Source organism: Trematomus bernacchii, unplaced genomic scaffold (genome assembly GCF_902827165.1).
Source record: "Trematomus bernacchii unplaced genomic scaffold, fTreBer1.1, whole genome shotgun sequence".
NCBI classification, from domain to species: domain Eukaryota; kingdom Metazoa; phylum Chordata; class Actinopteri; order Perciformes; family Nototheniidae; genus Trematomus; species Trematomus bernacchii.
In genome coordinates, this window is record NW_022987801.1 from 912,551 (window position 1) to 935,435 (window position 22,885).

General features: G+C 39.9%; 1 protein-coding gene across 2 annotated transcripts; it reads left to right on the forward strand.

The window, feature by feature from the left end:
* The first annotated feature begins 276 nt into the window (after positions 1 to 276).
* On the forward strand, positions 277 to 22,508 carry casq1b (calsequestrin 1b). Of its 2 annotated transcripts, XM_034150010.1 has the most exons (12): positions 277 to 674; positions 14,694 to 14,726; positions 16,124 to 16,217; positions 16,947 to 17,047; positions 17,512 to 17,623; positions 17,722 to 17,795; positions 17,921 to 18,051; positions 19,833 to 19,878; positions 19,975 to 20,029; positions 20,169 to 20,269; positions 20,412 to 20,486; positions 21,641 to 22,508. In XM_034150010.1, exons 1-12 carry the CDS (start codon positions 438 to 440, stop codon positions 21,920 to 21,922), a joined length of 1,341 nt encoding a protein of 446 aa, XP_034005901.1. In that variant the 5' UTR covers positions 277 to 437; the 3' UTR covers positions 21,923 to 22,508. The 2 variants fall into 2 exon arrangements, with proteins under 2 accessions (XP_034005901.1, XP_034005902.1); XM_034150011.1 differs by lacking the exon at positions 14,694 to 14,726 and having other exon boundaries at positions 279 to 674.
* Positions 22,509 to 22,885: the final 377 nt, after the last annotated feature.

Here is a 22,885-nt window from a genome sequence, read left to right on the forward strand (position 1 = left end):
GCTCCTCCCTTGGTACCACCCATGCTATTTTCCTGACTACTGCTTAGTAGTCACCCCGTCCCCCCCCCCCCCCCCCCCCCCCCCCACCGCTCTGACTGTCTGTCCTACTTTTTTGGCAGCCCTTCATGCTTGTGTGCTTTTGTACGAGTGGTGATCAGGGTCTCGCCTACTCGCATAACAATTTGTGTGCCCGAAAAAGAGCCCCTCCCCATTTCTTAGGCCAGAGGCGTCAGCAAAACCACGTGAAGCTCTTTTTTAAAGGGGGGGTCTCACTGTCGGACCCGCTCTTCTCTAGCCGGTGGGGAAAGGAAGCGGACATTGTTCCTAACTCTCCCTGTTTGACACCAACTTACCTTAGGGACAACGTTAAACCTCTAAAGTTTACTTTTCCCCCCGTCTACTTAAGGCTCTGAGAACAGGCGTTTTTCGCGATAGCCATGAAGTGGGGCTGGGTGTTTTTGGGGGTCTTCCTATCTTTGGGGACCCTGTCCTGGGGGGAGATGGGCTTGGAGATCCCCGAATACGATGGAAAAGACCGTGTCCACGACCTCAGCGTCAGAAACTACAAGTCCGTCATGAAGAAATACGATGTGATGGTGATCTACTACCACAAAAACGTGGATGGGAACCGCCTTGCCATGAAGCAGTTCGAGATTGAGGAGCTGGCTCTGGAGGTGGGTCTCCGCCAAAGCATGACAGTGGATGGATTTGTGGCCCAGGTGGGGGAAGGGTCACAGTATGGAAGATAGGAAGGAAGGGAAGGGTTTCACATGGAGAATTTGGCTCCAGTCAGGGATTCCTTTGGCACTTCTGATAGGTGGGTTCACAGCTGTTGACAGGTGAGAAGAAATGCAAACAGAACAAGTGGAAAAGATGGGGTGAGGTCCAGTTGTGTACCTGCCACGTGTGATGCTGACCTGAAGGAGGTAGATTGGAGAAGGTGGGAACTGGAGACACAGGATGGGCGAATTGACTGGTGATGGCCAATAAAATGGCCGAGCTCAGAGTCTTCCGCATAGTTTTTATCCTCCGTTCAAAACCTCAAGTCAAACCTGTGGTGAAATAATGTTGCTTACAGCATTTAAGTCTATCTATTGTGTAAGTTGTTCATCTCCAAGCCAATCACTGCCAACCAAAGTCTCTAAGCATGACTGTATTTCTGGGATAGGTTACCTACTTTACATTGGTTAAATATATACATCCATATTTACTGTAAATGGGAATCATCAACGTTTGCTTTATGGGTACAATTGGATCAAGGCGTGTCACTTCTGGATGGCCTTCAATCAACAAACTATTGTTTAATAAAATATATAATCCCACATTTGTCACATCATTAATCATACCTTGTAACACCTTTAAAATGAGCAAAAGGCCAGAGCAGTCTTCAATATGTTGTACTTCTTTAGTAGTTGTTTGTAGATATTTGCCGATATTGTGGGTCGCATTAAAGCAAGTTAATTAGAGACTGTATTATAGGGGGTTGTGACCAGTTTCTCTGTCACACTTGGGCAAGTACTGTAAATGGCAAGTGTTTATACTTTGAAGTTGCTCCAGTGGTAATCTAAAGAGTTTGCACGTTCTGGGAACTCTAATTGGATAAATAAATCGGACTCATTACCCTCGATGCACCTGGGCCGCACTGTCAGCCACTGTATTCACCACAGCAATTCTGTGCCTGTCAGAGCAGCAGTGTCTTCTTTCAGAGGCGCAGTGTACCTTACACTAGCCCACATAAGTCACCTCTGTAAATAGCCCAGGACAGCTCTGCATGCTTAGCAAGATGCTAAAAGCCCTCCTGGGATGGACACAGAGTTTAAGGCCATTTCTCACCTCAACTACTGCTGCCATTGCTCCGTCAGCTCTCTCAGGCAACACACCCTCTTCAGTCCGGTATTACGACACACATTTGGGTGCAGGCTGGTTTCCTAAACCATCATTTACACACACAGGTCATTGGATCTGATCAATTTCCTGTCTGTGCAGCCAAGTTGGGCGTCTTGGCTTGAGAAAGAGATGCATATTAGAGTAGGTCCCTGATGGACGGTTACTGACTTCCTGCCAGTTTTGAACACACACAGCCAATCAGAAAATATTGCAAGAGGTGCTAAGAGGGCACGCTTAAAATAGCTGGTCATTAACACAGATGAATCAGGAAGTATGAATTATTAAAGTGCAGCACTCGGGGAATTAAATCATATCTGCTTTTGTTTGGAGTGTGGCCCTTACATCTATGACGTCTTTCAACTTTAAAACCCCATACTGAGTATATGTCTTGCTAAAGAGGACGACTTGAAGTTATTCTGCCTGTAGCTATTTCCTTGGGTTTTAACTCATACTGCCAGACACACAGTAAATTAAATGGTCTGTCCACAGCTTCCTCTTTGATATTATTAGAGAGGATAAATCGTTGAGGCGCTGCCACAAGTAGAGGGTTTCATTTCCCTGCACTTTCCAGTAGTGCAATATTCCAGTAAGTATTTTATAGGAGACGTGTCAAAGGATTACAATATTTTAAATCCTTCAGATAAGAAAACTCACACACAATGTATAAAATCATTGAGTAAATGTGTGTAACTGGCAGAGATGTCTAGGTCCATTACAGGAAGACAAAACTGTTTAGCTCACAAAAACCTCACACGCTTACTTAAACAGATTTAAACTGCTGTCAATCTTGACTTCATGGAAATATGATGCCTGCAGAAACATGCTCAGTTTATGATACTACTGTGTGAATTATTGTGTATTTGTGTTTCTTGCAATAACAGAGTTAAAATTAAGACAGGACAGAAATGTAGACAGCCAAAACAGGTAGAGAAATGTCAAACTCAAAATGCTTGTGTGTTGAAAAGAGACACCCTGTCACGACCAAAATATGTCACCTTTGACCCCAGCTGGTAAATATCTTAGTCTGTGAAAAACAATCTAGTGTAGCCTCATAGCTACGATAGGCTAACGCAAGGTCAACTTTAGACTCCCTTGAAAGGTGTGGCAATATATTTTAATACAAATAAACCACTGATGGTGAGAAACTTGAATGAATTGGCCACTTTGCGTACCCTTTTTACAGAAGACATTGCCAAAGCAGGAAAACAAAGGTTAAATAATGATGGCTATATTCCATTCATGTGAGCCTGTTTAATGGCATGGTATTGTGAATGCTAATTTCATAACATGGCTTACTCAGACACTAAATGATGGTAATCATCGTTAATGAGATATTAACACCTGCACTTTTTCTGATTTGACAGGCCGAAATGCTGTTAAAAAAACGTCTATTTTGAATAAACAACCGCTTTCTTTTGTGTAGCTTCACCAAAATGGACCAATAGCTACAAATGGCGTAAATGTACTGAAGTCTGTGGACACTACAGCCAGTGCAACACATATTATATAGCCACAACAAATAGCCTTATTATAGAGTAAAATACATACTACCAAAACAAAAGCCTATAGCCTGAACTCCACATTAGATACAGCCAGAAACACATATTACAGGATGACACTTTGCAGTTTCTGTAAACAAAGCGTACACACACTACGATTTACAGTTAAATAAAGAGTGTGTAGTTGTACTCACCTGTATGAACGCAATTCTAGTTAACAGCAAAGTCCTCCAAAATAAGTCTCTCTGTCCCAGTATAACAAGTCCTCTTAGCCTTTAGCTGCATTGTTAACCTCTCAGTGTTGTAAAACAGTAGAAAAGTCTCAATAAATAAAGAAGTTCCTCAGGTAGAAAGCACCTGGAGCATCCCACATTAGCATATTATCAATTAGCATATCTAGCGTACACCTTGTCAGTGACGTAAACAAGTGGGTGCGTTTGTTTTTTTCAAAATACCAAACAGATCATGCATTTTAGCCATGTCTCATTTTGCTCAATTTGATATTTTTTAGCTCTGTTTTTGCAAGGGCAGATTATGTGAGAACAGCATCATCTACAGGCCTGGCATATGTACTACAGCGTCTCCAGCGCTTTCGAACGGAAATGGCCGTGGCTGTCTCCTCCTGATTGGTGGAGTTGGCCCAATAGCCGTAGCGCCACCGTCCTGACGTCAGGACAGTGTTCAAATCTGGATCAGTTTTTATCAGATCCGTTGCAGCCCCTTTTTTAGAGATTTGGGTATGGAGGAAAATAGAGAGGGTTGTGTTTTCTGACACTTGGTGAGTTCCCTGGAACACCGGGGACACATATTCATGTATAAAAGACGTACAGAAGTGCATTTTGCATGACAGGTCCCCTTTAAGTAAAAGTACCAGAGTGTAGGAATACTCTGTTACAAGTTAAAGTCCTGCATTCAAAATGTTACTCAGGTAAAAGTACTAAAGTATCATCATCAACATATAATTAAAGTACCAAAAGTTACTAATTTTCCAGTATGTAGTGAAGTAAGAATAAAGTAGCATAACAGAGAAATACTCAAGCGAAGTACTTTAAAATGAAGTACAGTACTTGAGTAAATGTACTTAGTTACATTCCACCATTGATTTGAAATAAATCTTACACAGTTCAAATGACTTTTTCATAATATTAGCTCAGCTGGGAAAGAAGATATTAAGTTTTAAAGAACTTTGAAGGAAGTTAGAATAGAGGTTTTGTGTTTGGCATTAATATCCCAGAGAGTAATTATAAAAAAGGTGTCAAATATTCAATCTGTGCATAATCCAAATCTTATAAAGTCATCCAAAGAAATTATAAAAGATTAACAGGCACGGTGCAAAATTAAAAACCATGCGCCAGAAGGCTGTGACTAAAAGAACGAGCGCTAAAAGCTAAACGCATTACTATTATTACATTTGCAATATAAGGAATGTCTATCCTCGTAAAATTGTGTGAATGCTGGTACTTAATATGTTTGTGACCCGTCTGCTGGCTGTATATTTATATTAGTTTTCTGTCTCTCAGTTTAAACTCTGACCTTTGACATACAGCATACTGTAAATGCCCGAACTCATCAATCACTGCACTCCTCACGGCTCAGATTGCAGGGATCTTTTACCTGTCACCCTCTCTACCACACACACACACACACACACACACACACACACACACACACACACACACACACACACACACACACACACACACACACACGCACACACACACACACACACGCACACACACACACACACACACACACACACACACACACACACACACACACACACACACACACACACACACACACACACACACACACACACACACACACACACACACACAAACATTTGTTGCCAAGGTTGCTGCGTACCATTCAGTAAACGATAGACTATGCAAATCTCTTGATGTTATTATGAGGTCAATTACATGCCTTCAAATGCAGTCCCTCTGCCATTTGGATAAGATAAGGCGAACAAGGCGGACAACTACATAAATGTACAGCAAGACACACCGAAAAATAAACATGATGCATCATAATATAGTGAATGCATAATCATCACATGCTGTATTGTATGTGATTACTTCCTTTAATTACTTATTTGAATAGAAAAAAAAACCATTTACATACATTTCAGGGTTTCATCTTCATCGTATTCATCTTTATGTCAGTCGGATGGTCCACCAGACTATTTAGCAGAAAAGTACACTGGGTATAATAGTAAAAAAGCTTAATTCATTGATTATAATCGCCACAAAACAACCCATTGTTGAAATGTTAAGAGAAGAGCTAAAGGGAAACACGTCTCAGGGCCTGTTTTTTCACCCATTTTTCTCCTCGGGTGGTAAACATTATGTTAATAGCTGAGAAAGGTGACACAGGTGCTCACAATGCAAGTCAACACGCAGTCCCATAATGTGCAGGGGATCTTTTAGAAGGGGGCTTTGTCTTTTCTAATATGTACAGAGAGATCTGGGGAAAGGTCAGACTGTCGCTGTGGAAACCGTTATCCAAACTGACTGTCGAAGCCCGTGTCTTTTTCTGCGACACAATACGTTTCATGTTCACATTTTTAATGGTGCTGGATGGCATTGATAGACAGAGGGAGATAATGTTTAATGTGCCTAGTGAGTCACTTTAATGTCGCTATGCTATGGCTACTGTTTGATTGTCTTCCAACAAAATACAAGCCGAAGATGTGTTTAATTTAAAGGTGGGGTAGGTAATTTTGAGAAACCGGCTCGAGATACACTTTTTGTTATATTCCATGGAATGCTCTTAACATCCCGATAGCAATGAATATCTGAAGTGCTTTGACAAAAAATCCATAAAAAAATGTCATCTGTGGAAGCCTTAGTACTGTAAAAAGCACGACCAATCATTTTAGCCGGCCCGGCTAAAATAACTGGATGTCCTACCTGCCTGTCAGCCTTCCATCTGTGCACAGACTTATCTCGTGCCCTCATTGGTCATGTGCACGTTCGTGTGTGTTGGAGGAGGGGCTCTGTGAGGAAGTGGCAGATTTTCTCCGGTTGTGTATTTTCAAATTCTAGCGATCTCGAGCTGGTTTCTCAAACTTACCTACCCTACCTTTAACTTATGTTAAGTCATGCTCCATTATTTGGAAGAATGAGTCATGAAGCTTGAAAGAAAACAATATTTTCTTGGCAGTATTTTACAGCTTTTTATATCAAATGAAAGAGAGAGAGGAAATGGATCAGATGTTTCTGAGTCAGGTTTCGTCGGAATGATATTCCATTCCTTATTTTTTCTGTGGTTGCGGAAGTGACTCAACACCAGACTTTCACATTTTGGGTACAGTTGAGTCAATTTACAGATTTCAGTTCGTTTTGAAAAGATGCTCTTCCCTGCATACTAATAAAAAGGAGTGAAAACTGTAACTACAATTGATTTTTTTAGGGTTGTCATCTGTGGAAGCCGTAATACTGTAAAAAGCACGACCAATCATTTTAGCCGGCTAAAATGATTGGATGGCCTACCTGCCTGTCAGCCTTCCATCGGGGCACAAACTTATCTCGTGCCCTCATTGGTCATGTGCCCGTTCGTGTGTGTTGGAGGAGGGGCTCTGTAAGGAAGTGGCAGATTTTTTCCGGCTGTGTATTTTCAAATTCTAGCGATCTCGAGCCGGTTTCTCCAAAATTACCTACCCCACCTTTAATCAAATGTAAAGTCAAGTTCTACAACAATTTTGTTTTTCAAAATAAGATGCAGATCCGTGAAAAAAGAACGTTCAGCTTATAGTTTGAGTTATGTATCTGAAAAGACTAATGCTTACAAGTTAAGGTTTGTTCAAAAGTCATTTAATTCTGTATTAAAACTTGAATGTCCAGTGCTAAGTGACTGAGTGGGATTCAATAGCAATTTGTTGTTGCATTACTTATTTCAAGATTGTAGAAATCGTATAATGATAAATAAATGTGTCTTCTTATATTAAGCGGAGGCCATCTAAGTGTGTTTTTCAATGTGCAGCGATGAGTAGTAAGGCAAAATCCAAAAAAGCAACATAAAGAAATTACTGTATTATGTATTGACGGGTAGTGAATTCGTTCTGGACGCATTTTGATAACGTTTCTTCATGTCGTTAGCAACATAGCAATGGAAAACTCCACCGTGCCATTTCAAGGCTAGCCGCTGCTACTGTAAACAGAGCAGAAAATCTGCCAGCTTTGCAATTTTTAGCCGACACAAGGTGTGAATAAGGGTCAATAATAACTCAAACGTCCTCCAAAGCAAGTCCATCCAATGCAGTGACCTCACAGAAAGCCAGATAGCTTTCATTGACTCACGAGTTATCTTGGAACCGTTCCCCTTGGCCCTTTTTACATCCTGACCTCCCAGATTAAGTACTTTAAGTTCAAGCCACTTTTGTTTCCTCCAGGATAAACTGTGAGGCTGTCCGACATTGTAAAGAGCTCCTTTTACTCCTCAGCCCCACACTCACAGTTTCACTCTTCTCCATCCACAGTTGTCGACACTTCACATCTCACTCCCGTGAAAGTGCCACCGCTATCACGTAGTGTGAGAGCAACATCACATCTTGATAGATCTCCTCTTACCCTCCCACATCTCCACATTTAACAGTGTGAAAGAGGCGCTAATTTAAGAACTAATTTGTCACATGTGATGGCATTTAATGTGACAGGAGCTATGTTTGGATTAAGTGTCATCGGTCCGCACATGCCACCTGTTTTTCTTGGCAGATTGAGGTATTGATTTGAGGGTCTCAGCTGCCTGATGCACACACAATATGGTTAAATGCTTCATGTGATAGTGCTAAGCTATCCAACATATTGTCTCTTCCTTTTTTCAAGTATACACCTCATTAATCACAAGCATGACTCTGCATCTTTGTCGTAAATAATGTATATCGCCTGAGGATACACACAGTAGAATTTGACACTAGGATATTTTCAAAAAATTGAGGAATCTCTCAAGTTCACGAAACTCTACCAGACATGAAGTCATCCCTCTGGATCTTTCTGATGAAGAAAGATGCATGAATTGAGATGTATCTATGTAAGAAGGGTTGTGATTTTATTATAAGCATCCTCTACAGAATACATGTGCACATTTGCCATCTAGTTTGGGAAAAACACTTAATGGCTTTAGTGCTCTATCAAGCATAAATGTTGCTCTTCAGTATACACTTATTTTTATTTATTTTACTTATTTTACTTATTTGATTTATTTTGTGATATAGGAGTTACAAGACAAGTGCGTACACGTACAGTGTCACATATACAGAAGACAATAAGGAGCATTTACAAGTAAAGACAAAATAGACATGGAGACAAAAAGAAAACAAAGACAGTGTGTGTGTGTGTGTGTGTGTGTGTGTGTGTGTGTGTGTGTGTGTGTGTGTGTGTGTGTGTGTGTGTGTGTGTGTGTGTGTGTGTGTGTGTGTGTGTGTGTGTGTGTGTGTCTGTGTGTGTCTGTGTGTGTCTGTGTGTGCGTTTGAGGGATTCGACACAATTATTAAAATGTTAAATTAAAATCATATGAGTAACAATATAATAGTCATGTATCCTGGGGGGGGCATGTCAATAGTAGCATGACCTTGATGCTAAAGATGTTAACATTCCTATAAAAGTTGGTACGAACCATGTCTAGATTAGGGGAATTGGATAAATAAATGATAACACTTTGGTGATTGCATTATGTAATTTAAATCAAATTTTCCAAAAAAGAGTCACATTTCTTCAACATTAGCTGAGGAGGGATCTGTCAGCAGCTCCCAACAGTTAACAGGCCAAAATAGTTCCTGTTGTGCATGCAAGAAAGCCTGCATGCCGTTTCTGTCGTGCTAAATTTACCCCACCGCCTCCCGACCCACCCCAATGTGGACTGACTTTCTTCATATTGAAATCCAATGTGCGCTATCCAAAAACACCAGGTGACAGTTAGTTACAGTATTTGTACTTTCTTGCTGTAATCATTAATAAATGGCCGTCTTAAGCTTGCTTTCTCCCTCAACATTATTTTATTGTTCCCTTTTTCCCCCTCATGTTCTGCTTCTTCTCTCCTTCTTAAACCAGTATCAATTATTCATGGGAGACAAATGTCAAGGAAAGGCAGGGGATCAAGGTGCATTATGACACATTTAAACAGGAAGGTTTTCAACGTTGAAACCCTGACCTTACGACTTTAAACCACCAAGTGATGGCCCTGATTAGATATAGCACAGTGTATTAGTGCTTAAAGGGAGCCTATTATGCTATTATGCTATCCTATAATGCTAATTTTCAGGTTCACATTTGTATTTTGTGTCTCTACTGTGACATGTCTCCATGCTTTAATGTTCAAAAAGCTCTTTATTCTTCTCATACTGCCTGTGCTGCAGCACCTCTTTTCACCCTCTGTCTGAAACCTGAGCGCAGTCTGCTCTGATTGGTTAGCTGGTCGGCTCTGTTGTGATTAGTCAACCGCTCAGAGATGTCCCGCCCCTTAGCCTATCGTAAAATGTGCTGGAGCGATAGCCAATAGAAGCGCAAGTGTTACGTGGTGATGTCACTATGTTCTTGAAGTATACAAAGGAGTCAAATGGAGGCGATTCAGGCGGGGGCTAAAAACACAGGGATTTAAGCCTTAGCAGACCATTTATGGCGCGTTTCCACTACAGCGCGAAGCACGGTTTAAGAGGGCTGTGACGTCAGCGGCCCGTCTTTGGTTGCGTTTCCACTTGGCCTAGTACCGGCCGGCGGGTCCTAATTCACAGTTTTTCTGGCCTCATAAAATCGCGGGTCTAGGGCCAGAGACAACGAGGTTGAGTCGGGCTGAGTATGCTAAACTAGAGAGAGCATCTCTGGCAAGGGGGCTACAACTACAACAAGATGGACATATTTGACCGTGATTTAATTGTAATACACGTTTTAAAATGATGCCGAAGTAACAACATACTGATACCGGTTAGTAAAAACCATGAATTAATGCTTTGTCAAGTCTGCAGACAGACGGCAGGCGAAAAACCTTTTAAAATGCTTGTTTTCTAAATGGAGATTGGCTAAGCTAACGCAGTATATGCTCCGACCGTCCACACTCACAACAACGGCCTATACAGACATAAATAAAGCAGCGACTGTATTCACCATGACACAGGCAGTCTGTGGTTTGTACTTGTTTAACTTTTGTCTAGTTTCTGAACATATATGAGGAGCTGTGAGCTCTGAGTGCTAACAGCTAACGGCTGTGTTGTTTTTCTGGGGTTCGCTGAAGATCACGTCACGGCTCCGCCTACACTGCGTTACTATAGATACTACCCCAGTTCCTAAACTGTAATGGAAATGCGCCATAAAGTGAGCCAGTCCTAACGAGGCCCAGCCATACCGAGCGGGGCCGAGCGAGGCCGTGTAGTGGAAACGCGCCATTACAGAACATGCACACAAACCTATATTAAAGAGCTACAATTTACCTTTTTTGTTTAGCGTATTTAACGTATATACTTGAGGAGAACACGTCTAATAACATTACATATCTCAATGACTTTGTTCCACGTCCCCAATCAAATCATAATGACTTAAATCAAATAAACAAGACTGTTTGTCTTTCGAAAATTGTGGTTTATTTAACACCTGCTGGCTTTTTAGTGACTCACAAAAACAAGCTTGAGAAACGCAGGAGTTAATTAGCCGAGATCGTTATGGGACGTGCTTGTAATACGGCTTGTTGCTGTCAAAGTGAGTCATTCACAGATGGTCCCGGACACTTCTGCCCTCACAGTGTCTTGTAGTGAGTCAGCGTGTGTGCCTGTGAGCTTCAAAAAGCTTTCCATCACATTGCCTGAAAGACCGTTTAAAAAAAAATGAGATTCTCAAAGTCTAAACATACAGACAGGATTTAATTAAAAACCTATAGGACACACACTCTTATTTCTGTGCAAAATCCTGGATGGCCTCCTTTAAAGCGACTCGGAGCGAGTGTTTTATACACCGTTGTGTCTGAATCTTTCATGACCGCCCGGGCGCAGTGTTATGTAACCGCCTGGTGTTGAACGTCCTGATGTGTTACAGCAGACATTATTAATGTACCTTCTGGCTGAAGGAAAGCTGGCTGAACTTCTAATGTTGCACAGACCCCAGGAAACCAGGAGGAAATCGTGATTGCTTTGAAAACCATTTGAATCATTCTTCATTTTACAGAATCAGGAATTATTTAGGGGTACATGTCAGAGAAATGTTGTTGAGATGGTTTTAATATGAAAAAACAAACTAAAATACCTCAACATAAAGTCATCGCAAATGTGCTTAACCTTGCAACATACAGTACATTGTCATCAGTTTACCTGCATTCATGGCTTATGTATAACCATTGCACACTGTAAATTGAATATTTACTACACAAATATAGATGCACTCTCCTTCACAGCTCTGAATATTCATGCTTTTGGTCACAAACATTAATGACAACAACGCTAACTGCAAAGCTAGCTGTTTCTGCAGCTGGTATGCAAGCGTTTACGACATGTGTGTGTGTGTGTGTCCCTGGGCTCTCACTGAGTGACTTACATCATACATAAGGTGACGCACACATACACATGTCTGACTCATAGACTGCTCTGTTGTTCAAACACACAAGGCCTACAACAAGCAAACTGAAGGACTTTGATTTAGATCGATGAAGCCGCACTGCATGTTCTTTACGTTAATGTTATATCAGCTTTCTTCAAAGTCCAATGACTGGCTTTGTTTGGGTAAATAACAGTGCTAGGTGGAAGTATATATACATTTGGCTTGTATGTCAAGTATTGGTACTCTTCTGGTATTTGGTGTACCATAGGAAAAACAAATTCTACTTTTTGGACATGCTTTACTTGAATGACAGAAAATCAATCAATTCCTGTTTGCCCTTTACAATGAACATTAGTCTATGGTTTATAACAGACATAATTATACATCCGATTTGTATCCTTTCCCCTATCATTTGTCTATGTTTAAAGGGGAAATAATAACTTAGATTTGCATCCGTGTGTATAGCAAAGAGATAGAATGTATTCCTTTTTACACCTGTGTTTGGACTCTTAGGGTTAGGGTTAGGGTTAGGGTTAGGGTTACGCTAAGGGTTAGAGTCTCCTTTTTAGAGTACTTTTTCCTTTTTACAATTGTTTCTCTTAGAAAAATGTTACTTTTCAAAGGTCCTCTTTGGAGAATTTGTGCAATTTTATCACTTATCATCGCTGGATCTAGTGTAGTTTGGATTTCACCTAATTTCTTTGTCTCTTTGAACTTAATCATCCATCAAATAAATGCATGTAAAGGTGAAATTTATTCTGAAGCTGACTACACTGTTTTCTGTCCAACCTGTTCTGAAATCAGTGAACAGTAGCAATGACAGCTACCACTCAAGTCCATTTTTACCAAATAACCAATACATGCTCTTGGCCAACTTGCAGTGACCAGTGTTGAGTAAGCATGTCAGTGGCTACATTTCAAGAAATGTGACGCCTCTCCTTCACTGTGACCCCTCCACCCTCTTCTACCTCATCATTGGGTGCAACCGCCAAGTCCAGCAGCGACCCCCGGGGCACGTTTTGGACAACTCACCATGGCACCCTGCCCTCATGTTGGGTCAACCTTCAAGCTGACACTGACTGGGCATTGGGAGACAGAGCCAAGTAATGACATCTCCCTTGGCGCACAAACAAATCGTAGACTTCTGGACCGTGTCGGGATGATAGCGAGGGAACAGACGAGGAAGGGTGTTCAGAAAGGAGAGATGTTTGAGGGGAAGGACACAACGAAGAGGAGATGAAGTGTTAAGTCGCGTTTCAAGTGTCTTCTTTCATTCATCAGCTGAGTCTGCCTTCCCCTCCTTTCCTTTCCACACCCATTTCTATATGTAACGGATCTTCTTTTCCTTTCTTACACGCCCTTAAATAGCTGTAGCACTCCCTGCTTCGCCTCCACCCCACTGCAAGCACCGAGAACTTCACCTCTTTTAAAAATACCCCAGTGTCACTTATATGGCCATACGCTGTGGTAACAGGGAGGGGGACCGATCTGAAAATTCAATCTGGAATTATAATTTTTTTTGCAGTATTGTTGGCACTGTGTGGTCAATTTTTAAAGATCAACTTTGCAGCAGTCCAATGTTTTATTTACAGGTTTTTGTTCGAAAATGTTTGAATTGTTTATGGGTTTAGTGTAACATACTGCAGAAGAACATGCAAACAAGTTATTGAATTTGTGTCTGTTGTGTTTCTCTATAACCTGACACACTTCTGCTTCCAGGCAGTGATTGAAAAGAATTAAAGAAATTCAAATTTTTCAATCATTGACGCACGCTACACTCAAAATAATTAAATAATCGTTTGATATCTTGTGTCAAGCCCTATTCACACTCAGCTAGCATTACCACAGGACCTCTGATACTGTTATACAGCAAAAACAAAGTCATATCTACCGACTAAATCCCATCCTTGTAGATTATCTATTATTATGTATCATATAAGTATTAATTTGTAATCAAAACTTCTTTCTAAATATTAAAAAGGACAAGGATTATCTGAGAGAGGTTAAATGAACTCCCATCTCAACATGTACATATCTTTTTGCATTAAATAAAGAAGCATTACCAATCTTGTCTGCTGATAAAACATGAGGTCCCCAGGTTATGGTAATCCAGTAACACTTGACCTTAAATGTACCTATTCAGCATTTACAAGCAGTATACACATATTTGATAAATGGTTAACAACCCAATGTATAGTATAATAATTTATTGGCAGATAGATATCAAGATGGTCTTTATTGTTTTTTATTTTTAAGGTCAGTACCATATTAACAGACAATACAACACGTAGATCGAGATAGACATCGACACTACAATTAACAAAAAAGAAAGAAAGAAATGATAAAGTACTGCCCTCTACTTATTAGGTGAAAACGTAAGTGATATGTGTGTTTCATGTTAATGAAAAAGCACTCATACTGTAAGTGGAGGCCGCTGTATGAAGGGATAATAATAGGAATGTATGATGAAACACAGTTGTAATAATGCAAGAAGTGGGGGGTTATTATTGCTAAGTAAACACTTACATGTCATTATTGAGTACATCTACATTATAAAGTGTTATTAAATGTATTATATATATGTGTACTGATTCTAAATGCTGAATAGGGGGACTTAAAGTAAGGTGTTACTTATAGACGTGTGTGAATGGGGTTTTAATGACCTGAGTACATTTTCAGTGTTTAAGTTTGGACCTATTTTGTCTCCTTTGAAGGCCACTCCTATTGGTTGTAAACCTGGAGGATGTGACTATTGTGCTCTGCCCTAAAGCGTTACCTCTTCTTGCAGTTGATCCCAGACATAGCAGCAAATACCTTCCAGGTATGTTAAGGTCTGCCTCCTTGTGCCTGTGAAGCTGGGCTGCGAAAAACACAGAATCTGACAGTTCTCTTCCACTCCTTGACTGCAGTTTAGTTTTAAAACAGGGACTATTAAAATAAGCAACTGAACTGCCATCAACGTCCAAAGAGAAAGGGAAGATAGTTTAAAAAAATGCTCCGCTCTAACTTATCTAACTTTAACATCCATCCATGCTTCCATCCATCCATCCATCCATCCATCCATCCATCCATCCATCCATCCATCCATCCATCCATCCATCCATCCATCCATCCATCCATCCATCCACACATCCATCCATCCACAAATCCATTACAAAGCAGTTAGTTTTGGTTTTATGTCAGCCGTTAGTCATTTCTATTTTCATTTTCTGCTGCTCAAAGCATTGTTAAATTACATGTGAGAAACTCAATGGTCCCAATGAAAACAGCACAAATGACACCACATTGACATCTATTGTAATGCGTTGGCACATAAATCAGAGAAATGTATAAGATTATTATTATAAGTATATTATTATCCATCAGCTGTTACATGCCAATTAACTTGCTTTAGTGTTTCAAGGCAAGTAGGCCAATCTAGTCAACTAGGTGAAAGAAAATTTGGCTTAGAGTCGAATCATGATCTAATATGTCTGGACTCTGGCAACAAAGATAACATTGCACATATTATACAATACTATATATACAGCACAGGCTATATTTTGCTGGTGCTATTTTGCAATGCTGCTTTGCAAGGCGCTAAATAACGCTTTTGACTCATCATCCAAAGTGTAACCTCACATTTAAAAGGGCTATCATCTCCCCATAATCCGCAAGCGCTAAGGCAATAAAATGGAGGGTACATTTGCATTGAAACGGAAACCTGTAAGTGTTTTTTTGAGTAGATCTTTGAGCAATACAGCCTATTTATAACTCTGTATAAGTGTATATTTACAGTACATATGCGCATGTATGCAGCGACTTCACTTCGCCAAAGTGTGAGCTCCTCTCCTTTCCAACGCACCTGTTGCAGCGTCTCTTCCCTTCGACATAGTTGGCTCAAGTTCTGCCCCTCTTGTTCTTCTGGAAACCCTGCTGTCTGTGCTCCTCTCACGCCGGCTATGAGGGCTGTCAATTGTTGGCTTCAGTTTCACTCCGATTTAGAAAGTGCAAGGCAGCAATCCAAAGCTTTTGCTTTTAAGGCTCTGAAATTAAGATGAAATGCCATGGGGTTGCTCGTGTAAATGAAGCTAAAAAAGTGTTTTCAATGAAGTTCTGAGATTATAAAATGTCGATCAGGGATGTACCATGATCAGTCTGATATCGAATCGTTTGATATTAAAAAAGACCTCCTGTTTATCTCCCCCATTTCCCCACCTTTTTCTTTTCTATGTCTAGCTTGCAGCCCAAGTTCTTGGCGATTTTGATGATGAGGACATTGGATTCGGCCTGGTGGATGAAAAGAAGGGCGCTGCTGTTGCTAAGAAGCTTGGTAAGCTTGCCAATCACTGACAGACACCTTGAAAACATGGCTTAGTTGTCAACAATACCCACAAAGAAAATCTTTGGCTAAGAACAAATCATCTCTTTCAATCACCACTTTTCTCAGGGTGTCTAATTGTGTGCAAATTATGAAGATTCTTTTTCCAATTAACACATAAATTATTGAAAAATAACAGTCTCCAGTCATATAATCAACATATAATCAGTATTCACGGGATTAGTGTTGATTGAAGTCTGGGGAAAAAAAGTTGTTTAAAGACATTCAAACTGTAGCATATGTATGGGTTTTCGATGTTCCATAATGCACAAGGGACCAATCAAAAGATGTTTGGATGAAAAGTACAATAATAGGTGTAAATATATTTTTAACATGGGGTTCTGCAGTCATAACAGACGGTAAATGAAGAAAGTCTGCCCTCAAGTGTTGACCAAAGATGTCACAGCTTCTTTGAAACAACAGCTGGGGGAAACCTACAAACATTACTTATTTTGTGTTAGATAAATTAGGCGTTTGATATTGACATTTGTCTTCTTTTTTGCAAATACTGCATCACCCATAGCACATTTTAATATTCAAATGGGAAGGTTATTTACAATGCTTATAAAAGAGTTCCTTTGCAACTTTACAGCAACGGAATTGTATAAATAAAGACTTGTTTTTTAAACGCAATTTAATGTACAAATATTCTTTGTGTTATAATGGCTTCTTCTTCTCCAGGTCTGGATGAGGTGGAGAGCATCTACATCTTTGCTGACAATGAAATCATCGAGTACGATGGAGAACTGGCGGCTGACACCCTGGTGGAGTTCCTCTATGATGTAAGTCGTATTTAAGTTTCAGGAAAAAAGATTCTCTCTCTTTTTGTCCTGATCCATTTATATAAATACCTGTCTGAAAATGAGCTGATCAGATTTTGGCCACTTTATGATGTCATAAACGATTTTGTTGTCTTGTGTAACCATTAGCCAATCACCAACCAAGGTAACCCCCCCCCCCCCTCCCACCTTATCACCTGAATCTCCTCCTAGAGTACCATTGTGTTATTTTTAACCAAATCTCTCTCGTGGGGAGGGGCTCCTTATTTTCATCTAAAGTAACAGACAGAGAATCAGCACTTTTGAAACAGGGCTGAAACAGAGGGGATTATGGGATGCTGCAATGATCTGTTTGGTGTTTCAGCCAATCAGAGACATGTTTTGTATATATCTGAGACCTATAATATATTGATGAAAAACAGTATAATAGGAGACCTTTAAAATATGATATAAACGTCTCTTGTCAGGTGATCGAGGAACCCGTGGAGGTCATCGACAACGAGCGCGAGCTGAAGGGCTTCCACCACATCGATGAGGTCATCAAGCTGGTTGGCTATTTCAAGAGCGAGAAATCTCCTCGTAAGTTTAATGTTATGATCTAAACACTGAGCTTAGAACAGACGATTATAAAAGAAACTGCTTCTATAAACTGACAATTTCCTTTTTTCTCCGGCCAGACTACATTGAGTTTGATGACGCTGCTGAGGAGTTCCACCCCTTCGTCAAATTCTTCGCCATATTTGACCCCAAGGTTTGAATTGTTTATTTGCAGTATTTCAATTGATTCTTTTGTGTTAAAAACTCTGCAGTGTGCTAGCTAACATTGTTTGTATTGTAATCATTGTCTGATTCTGTTCTCCCTTAACATGTTTTCAGATTGCCAAGAAACTGCAGATGAAGCTGAATGAAGTCGACTTCTATGAGCCTTTCATGGAGGAGCCCGTCACTATTCCAGGAAAACCCTACATCGAGTCTGAGCTGGTTGAATACATCGAGCAGCATGACAGGTGAGAGCCTGTGTGGTAGGAGGGCTAGGTAATGCTAGCTGTTTGCAGCCGGTGTGTAGCAACATCGACAAATAGCTAACGGCTAACGCTAAAGTGGGTAGCGTAGAGTTACAGTATATCAGTGGCGAACCGTGTCTATCACAACTGGACCTTCTGTAGACACCCTGAAAATGTGGGTGTTCTGGTCAGATGGACGGAGGCAGTCACTTTGCGTTGGATGTCCATCTTTTCACTGAATGATCGTCTTAAAAAAAGGGTACTAACAACAATCCCGGAACAACATCATCTTTACCTGTTGCCATTTCGACGTAAAAAAAACAATAAAACTTCATATGAATTGCTACGTAGCACTTACGCTGGATCCTCTGTCTCGACCCAGTGAACTACCGGGCCTTCTAGAGCAGTGGTTCTCAACTGGTTAGGCCTCGGGACCCACTTTTTACTTGGTCAATACATCGCGACCCAACATTTTCAAGCACTCAAATCTATTCAACAAAAAATCGTGCTGTAATATATACGCTTTTGAGCATACAATATTAATAAAAGTGAAGTACAGTGCATATATCCCTTATATCCCTTCACAGAACTAAAGTATGCTTTTAAAAAAGGTTTAATGAGATAATGGAATCAAAGCTGAACTATATAAAAAGGCACACATGCTGAAAACCCAACCCCAGCAGGGGGGTCTGGTCTCCCCCAGGAGATTTTTAGAAATACTAACATACTACGCATTCTGGTACACTCTGAGAAGAAAATAAATAAATCTATTACTACCCGACATATTAATAATATTTTATTTTATTTTTATTGTTAGTTTTTCACTTTGTTCTGACATCTTGCTGCGAGAAGAGTAAAGAGGAGATAGTCTGTGTGACTTACTTTAAATTGTGGATAAGGGTAGATAGCTCCCATTGTTCTGTGACCTGTCAATCATCAAACCGGGGGTCATATTTCATTATGTGTTCATTTTTTTCTGAAGTTGTACCCATGGATGTATAAAGATGTACAATCTTGATTCTGATTGGCCAGAAGACTCTAAAATATATTTTATTGAGAAGATGATCGTGACAGAAGTTTTCCAAACCGTTTATGGTCTCCGGTACTTCCAGTCCAACGCCGACTGCATGCACAGCGTTAGAAAATCGGGCCTTCAAAATAAAAGTTTGACTTTTTCCCCCAAAAAAAAAAAAGAAATTCCAATTTTTTTTTTAAACTTTTTTTTCTTCACTCACACATCCGCGACCCACTCGAAACGGGTCCGCGACCCACTTTTGGGTCGCGACCCACCAGTTGAGAACCATTGTTCTAGAGTACCCTGGAACCGAGGGAAACTCTGAAAGAATACGCCCATTGGCTACAAATCAAGATATGATTGGTTGATCAAACTGTCAGTCCAAAGGTACACTCTCATTCAGTGTAACGGCCAGGGCATTCTATCAAGGATATAGAATACCTTGGTTGAAGGATATTCTACCCAGAGACCCAGAAAAATATCTGATTGGTTGCATTTTTTTCTACCACTAAAATGCGTCGTGCATGGACCGAGAAAGACAAACAAATCAACGTAACACAGATACGATTCTCATGTATTCATTTTATTTACATTTTATAAAATTGTATTTATATAATTAATTCGATTTTTTGTTTGTTTTATCTGAGTGTTCCAGGGTATTCTGACGGTTCACCACTGCAATATATTATTACAATTTTCAGTTAAAATGTGTAGGTAAGTTATAGGCTAACGTTATCATGGCTTTATCTTTGATGTTTGAATGTTTCAGGCCCACACTGAGGAAGCTCGAGCCTCACAGCATGTATGAGATCTGGGTAAGAGATATTTCCTCTATCAAAACTTGTATTTATAATCAGTCAAGTGAAAATATAGAACATCCTTGTCTAATCTTTCTTTCTGTGGATCCACAGGAGGATGATATTGACGGAGAGCACATTGTTGCCTTTGCTGAGGAAGATGACCCAGGTACATTTATACCTTAGTGCCTCTTTATACGCTATTTTAGCATTAATATTATCTATTAATAGTGATTGAATCAGCAGGACGATCCAATATATAGCTAATTTTTTTGCACACCATATTTGACAATTGAACTTTTCTTTAGACGGTTTTGAATTCCTGGAAATCCTGAAGGAGGTGGCACGTGAGAACACAGACAACCCCAACCTCAGCATCATCTGGATCGACCCCGACAACTTCCCCCTGGTACGAATTTCTTTCACTTGCACTGTTTATTGTCTAACAGGCATTTTAAACTGTCGTGTTTGTTGCCTTATGTCTTCAAAAACATAATTGGAATTGCACCAGTATACATAAGCCTTACCATTTGTCTGTACTTTTCTTTTAGCTGGTGCCATACTGGGAGAAGACCTTCGGCATTGACCTCTCTTCTCCTCACATTGGAGTTGTAGACGTTGAGGATGTAAGTCACCTCTCCTACCCCTTTCAAAAACCTTAAATGATTAACTAATGTCAAGTTTTATTGAATTCCCGAACATTATACTGATGCTCTGGAGTGTTCTCTCACTTAAAATGTATTGAAAAAAGTAGAACAAAAACTCATAAAGGAACCCTACTATACTGTTTTTCATCAATATGTTATAGGTCTCAGATATATACAAACCTTGGTTGGTGATTGGCTAATGGTTACACAAGCCAAAAAATCGTTATGACATCATAAAGTGGCCAAAATCTGATCAGCTCATTTTCAGACAGGTTTTTATATAAATAGATCAGGACAAAAAGCGAGCGAATCTTTTTTCATGTAACTTTCAGAATCTTTTTACACAGAGGGGACACATGTTGATGTAGAAGAGACATGAAAGAGTGGATTTTGCACAATAGGTGACCTTTAAAGGGGACCTATCATGCAAAATGCACTTTTGTATGTCTTTTATACATGAATATGTGTCCCCGGTGTTCCAGGGAACTCACCAAGTGTCAGAAAACACAACCCTCTCTATTTTCCTCCAAACCCAAATCTCTAAAAAAGGGGCTGCAACGGATCTGATAAAAACTGATCCAGATTTGAACACTGTCCTGACGTCAGGACGGTGGCGCTACGGCTATTGGGCCAACTCCACCAATCAGGAGGAGACAGCCACGGCCATTGCCGTTCGAAAGCGCTGGAGATGCTGTAGTACATATGCCAGGCCTGTAGATGGTGCTGTTCTCACTGAATCTGCCCTTGCAAAAACAGAGCTAAAAAATGTCAAATTGAGCAAAATGAGGCATGGCTAAAATGCATGATCTGTTTGGTATTTTGAAAAAAAAAAAGTATAAATATGCCTTATAGGTATGGTCCTAGACTATATTATTCAAATATAGCATGATAGGTCCACTTTAAGCTACCTTTAAGCTACCTTTAGCAGCGACTTATCTAAAGAAATGGCCCTTTTTTGTAACCATGAACAACCTGTAAACAATACTATTCAACTATTTAGTACACTGTAAAAACACAAACGTTTTGGATTGCGTTAAAGGTTTATTACTATGTATATGATACGATATGTACAATTAACCTAAGTCACTATTTAAAGGGGGCTATTTTACATATACTGTGACTATCATTGGCAGGCTGACAGCGTGTGGATGGAAATGGACGATCAGGACGACATGCCCACAGCTGACGAGCTCGAGCAGTGGATCGAAGACGTTCTGTCCGGAAAGATCGACCCAGATGATGATGATGAAGACGATAATGACGATGATGATGACGATGATGACGACGATGAGGACGATGATGAGGACGATGATGATGAGGACGACAATGACGACGATGAAGACGATGATGACGACGATGATGATGATGATGATGATGATGAAGATGACGACGACGATGACGACGATGATGAATAAATGTTTACTACCATCTTCCACTTTACTTTAATGGAGCCAAACATGGCCGAAACCCAAAGGTAGCAGTTTTTTTCTTGCAGCAAACACATGTTGTGTAGTTTGCCTCCTGTATGGATTTCTGTAAGGGACAAACATAATGACCCTATGGGAATCTTTTACCGTGAGTCAGGGAAGGAGATTGTTAAAGAAGCAGAGGATTTGCATCTATAAGGGAACGGGGTGCAGCTAAAATGTTACTGTTACTGTTTAAAATGCTAATATCTCACCTCTGTGGTTCATAATGAATGCGAGCTAGGAGGCTAACAGAGGTTAACCTTCCTGACATTTTATACCTAATGTCACAAATTTTCCAATTTCTCCAATTTACTGATACCCTGATTCAATGTCATGTTTTCTACTTGATGAAGAGAAGAAACAAAAGTTCACTTGTACTATTTTCAAAGTGATTAAACCTAAACTCACTGGACAGTCTTAAGATTATTACAATCTTGGAAACTATTAAGAAACCGGAAAATGAAAAAAATACAAAATAAATTGTTTTCTGCTCTCATATTAAAAATGGAAGTTGAAAATATTTTAAAACCATTGTTGTTTGTTGTTGTCCTTTCTATGGGAAAAACATTACTTTTTATATGTGTGTGTGCTATGTGGGTCATTAAGTTTAACCATACATTTATGTGTCGTACTATTCAGGAATTAAATTCAATCAATATGCAACTTACTTACTTTTACAGTTGTACAGCTTATGAATAGACTTGTCTATTTAGTTACTTTGTTTCCTCACAAATTGAAGGGAAACATAACCCTAACCCTGACATTTCTAAGATGAAAAGTCAATACAATATCATACTTTTGGGTATAATTGGTAAAAAAAATGATCACCATTTAAACTGTAATCTTACATATAAAAGGTGACTATATTATTTTCCTATTTTTGCATTTTTTGAACAATAAACCAAGTTT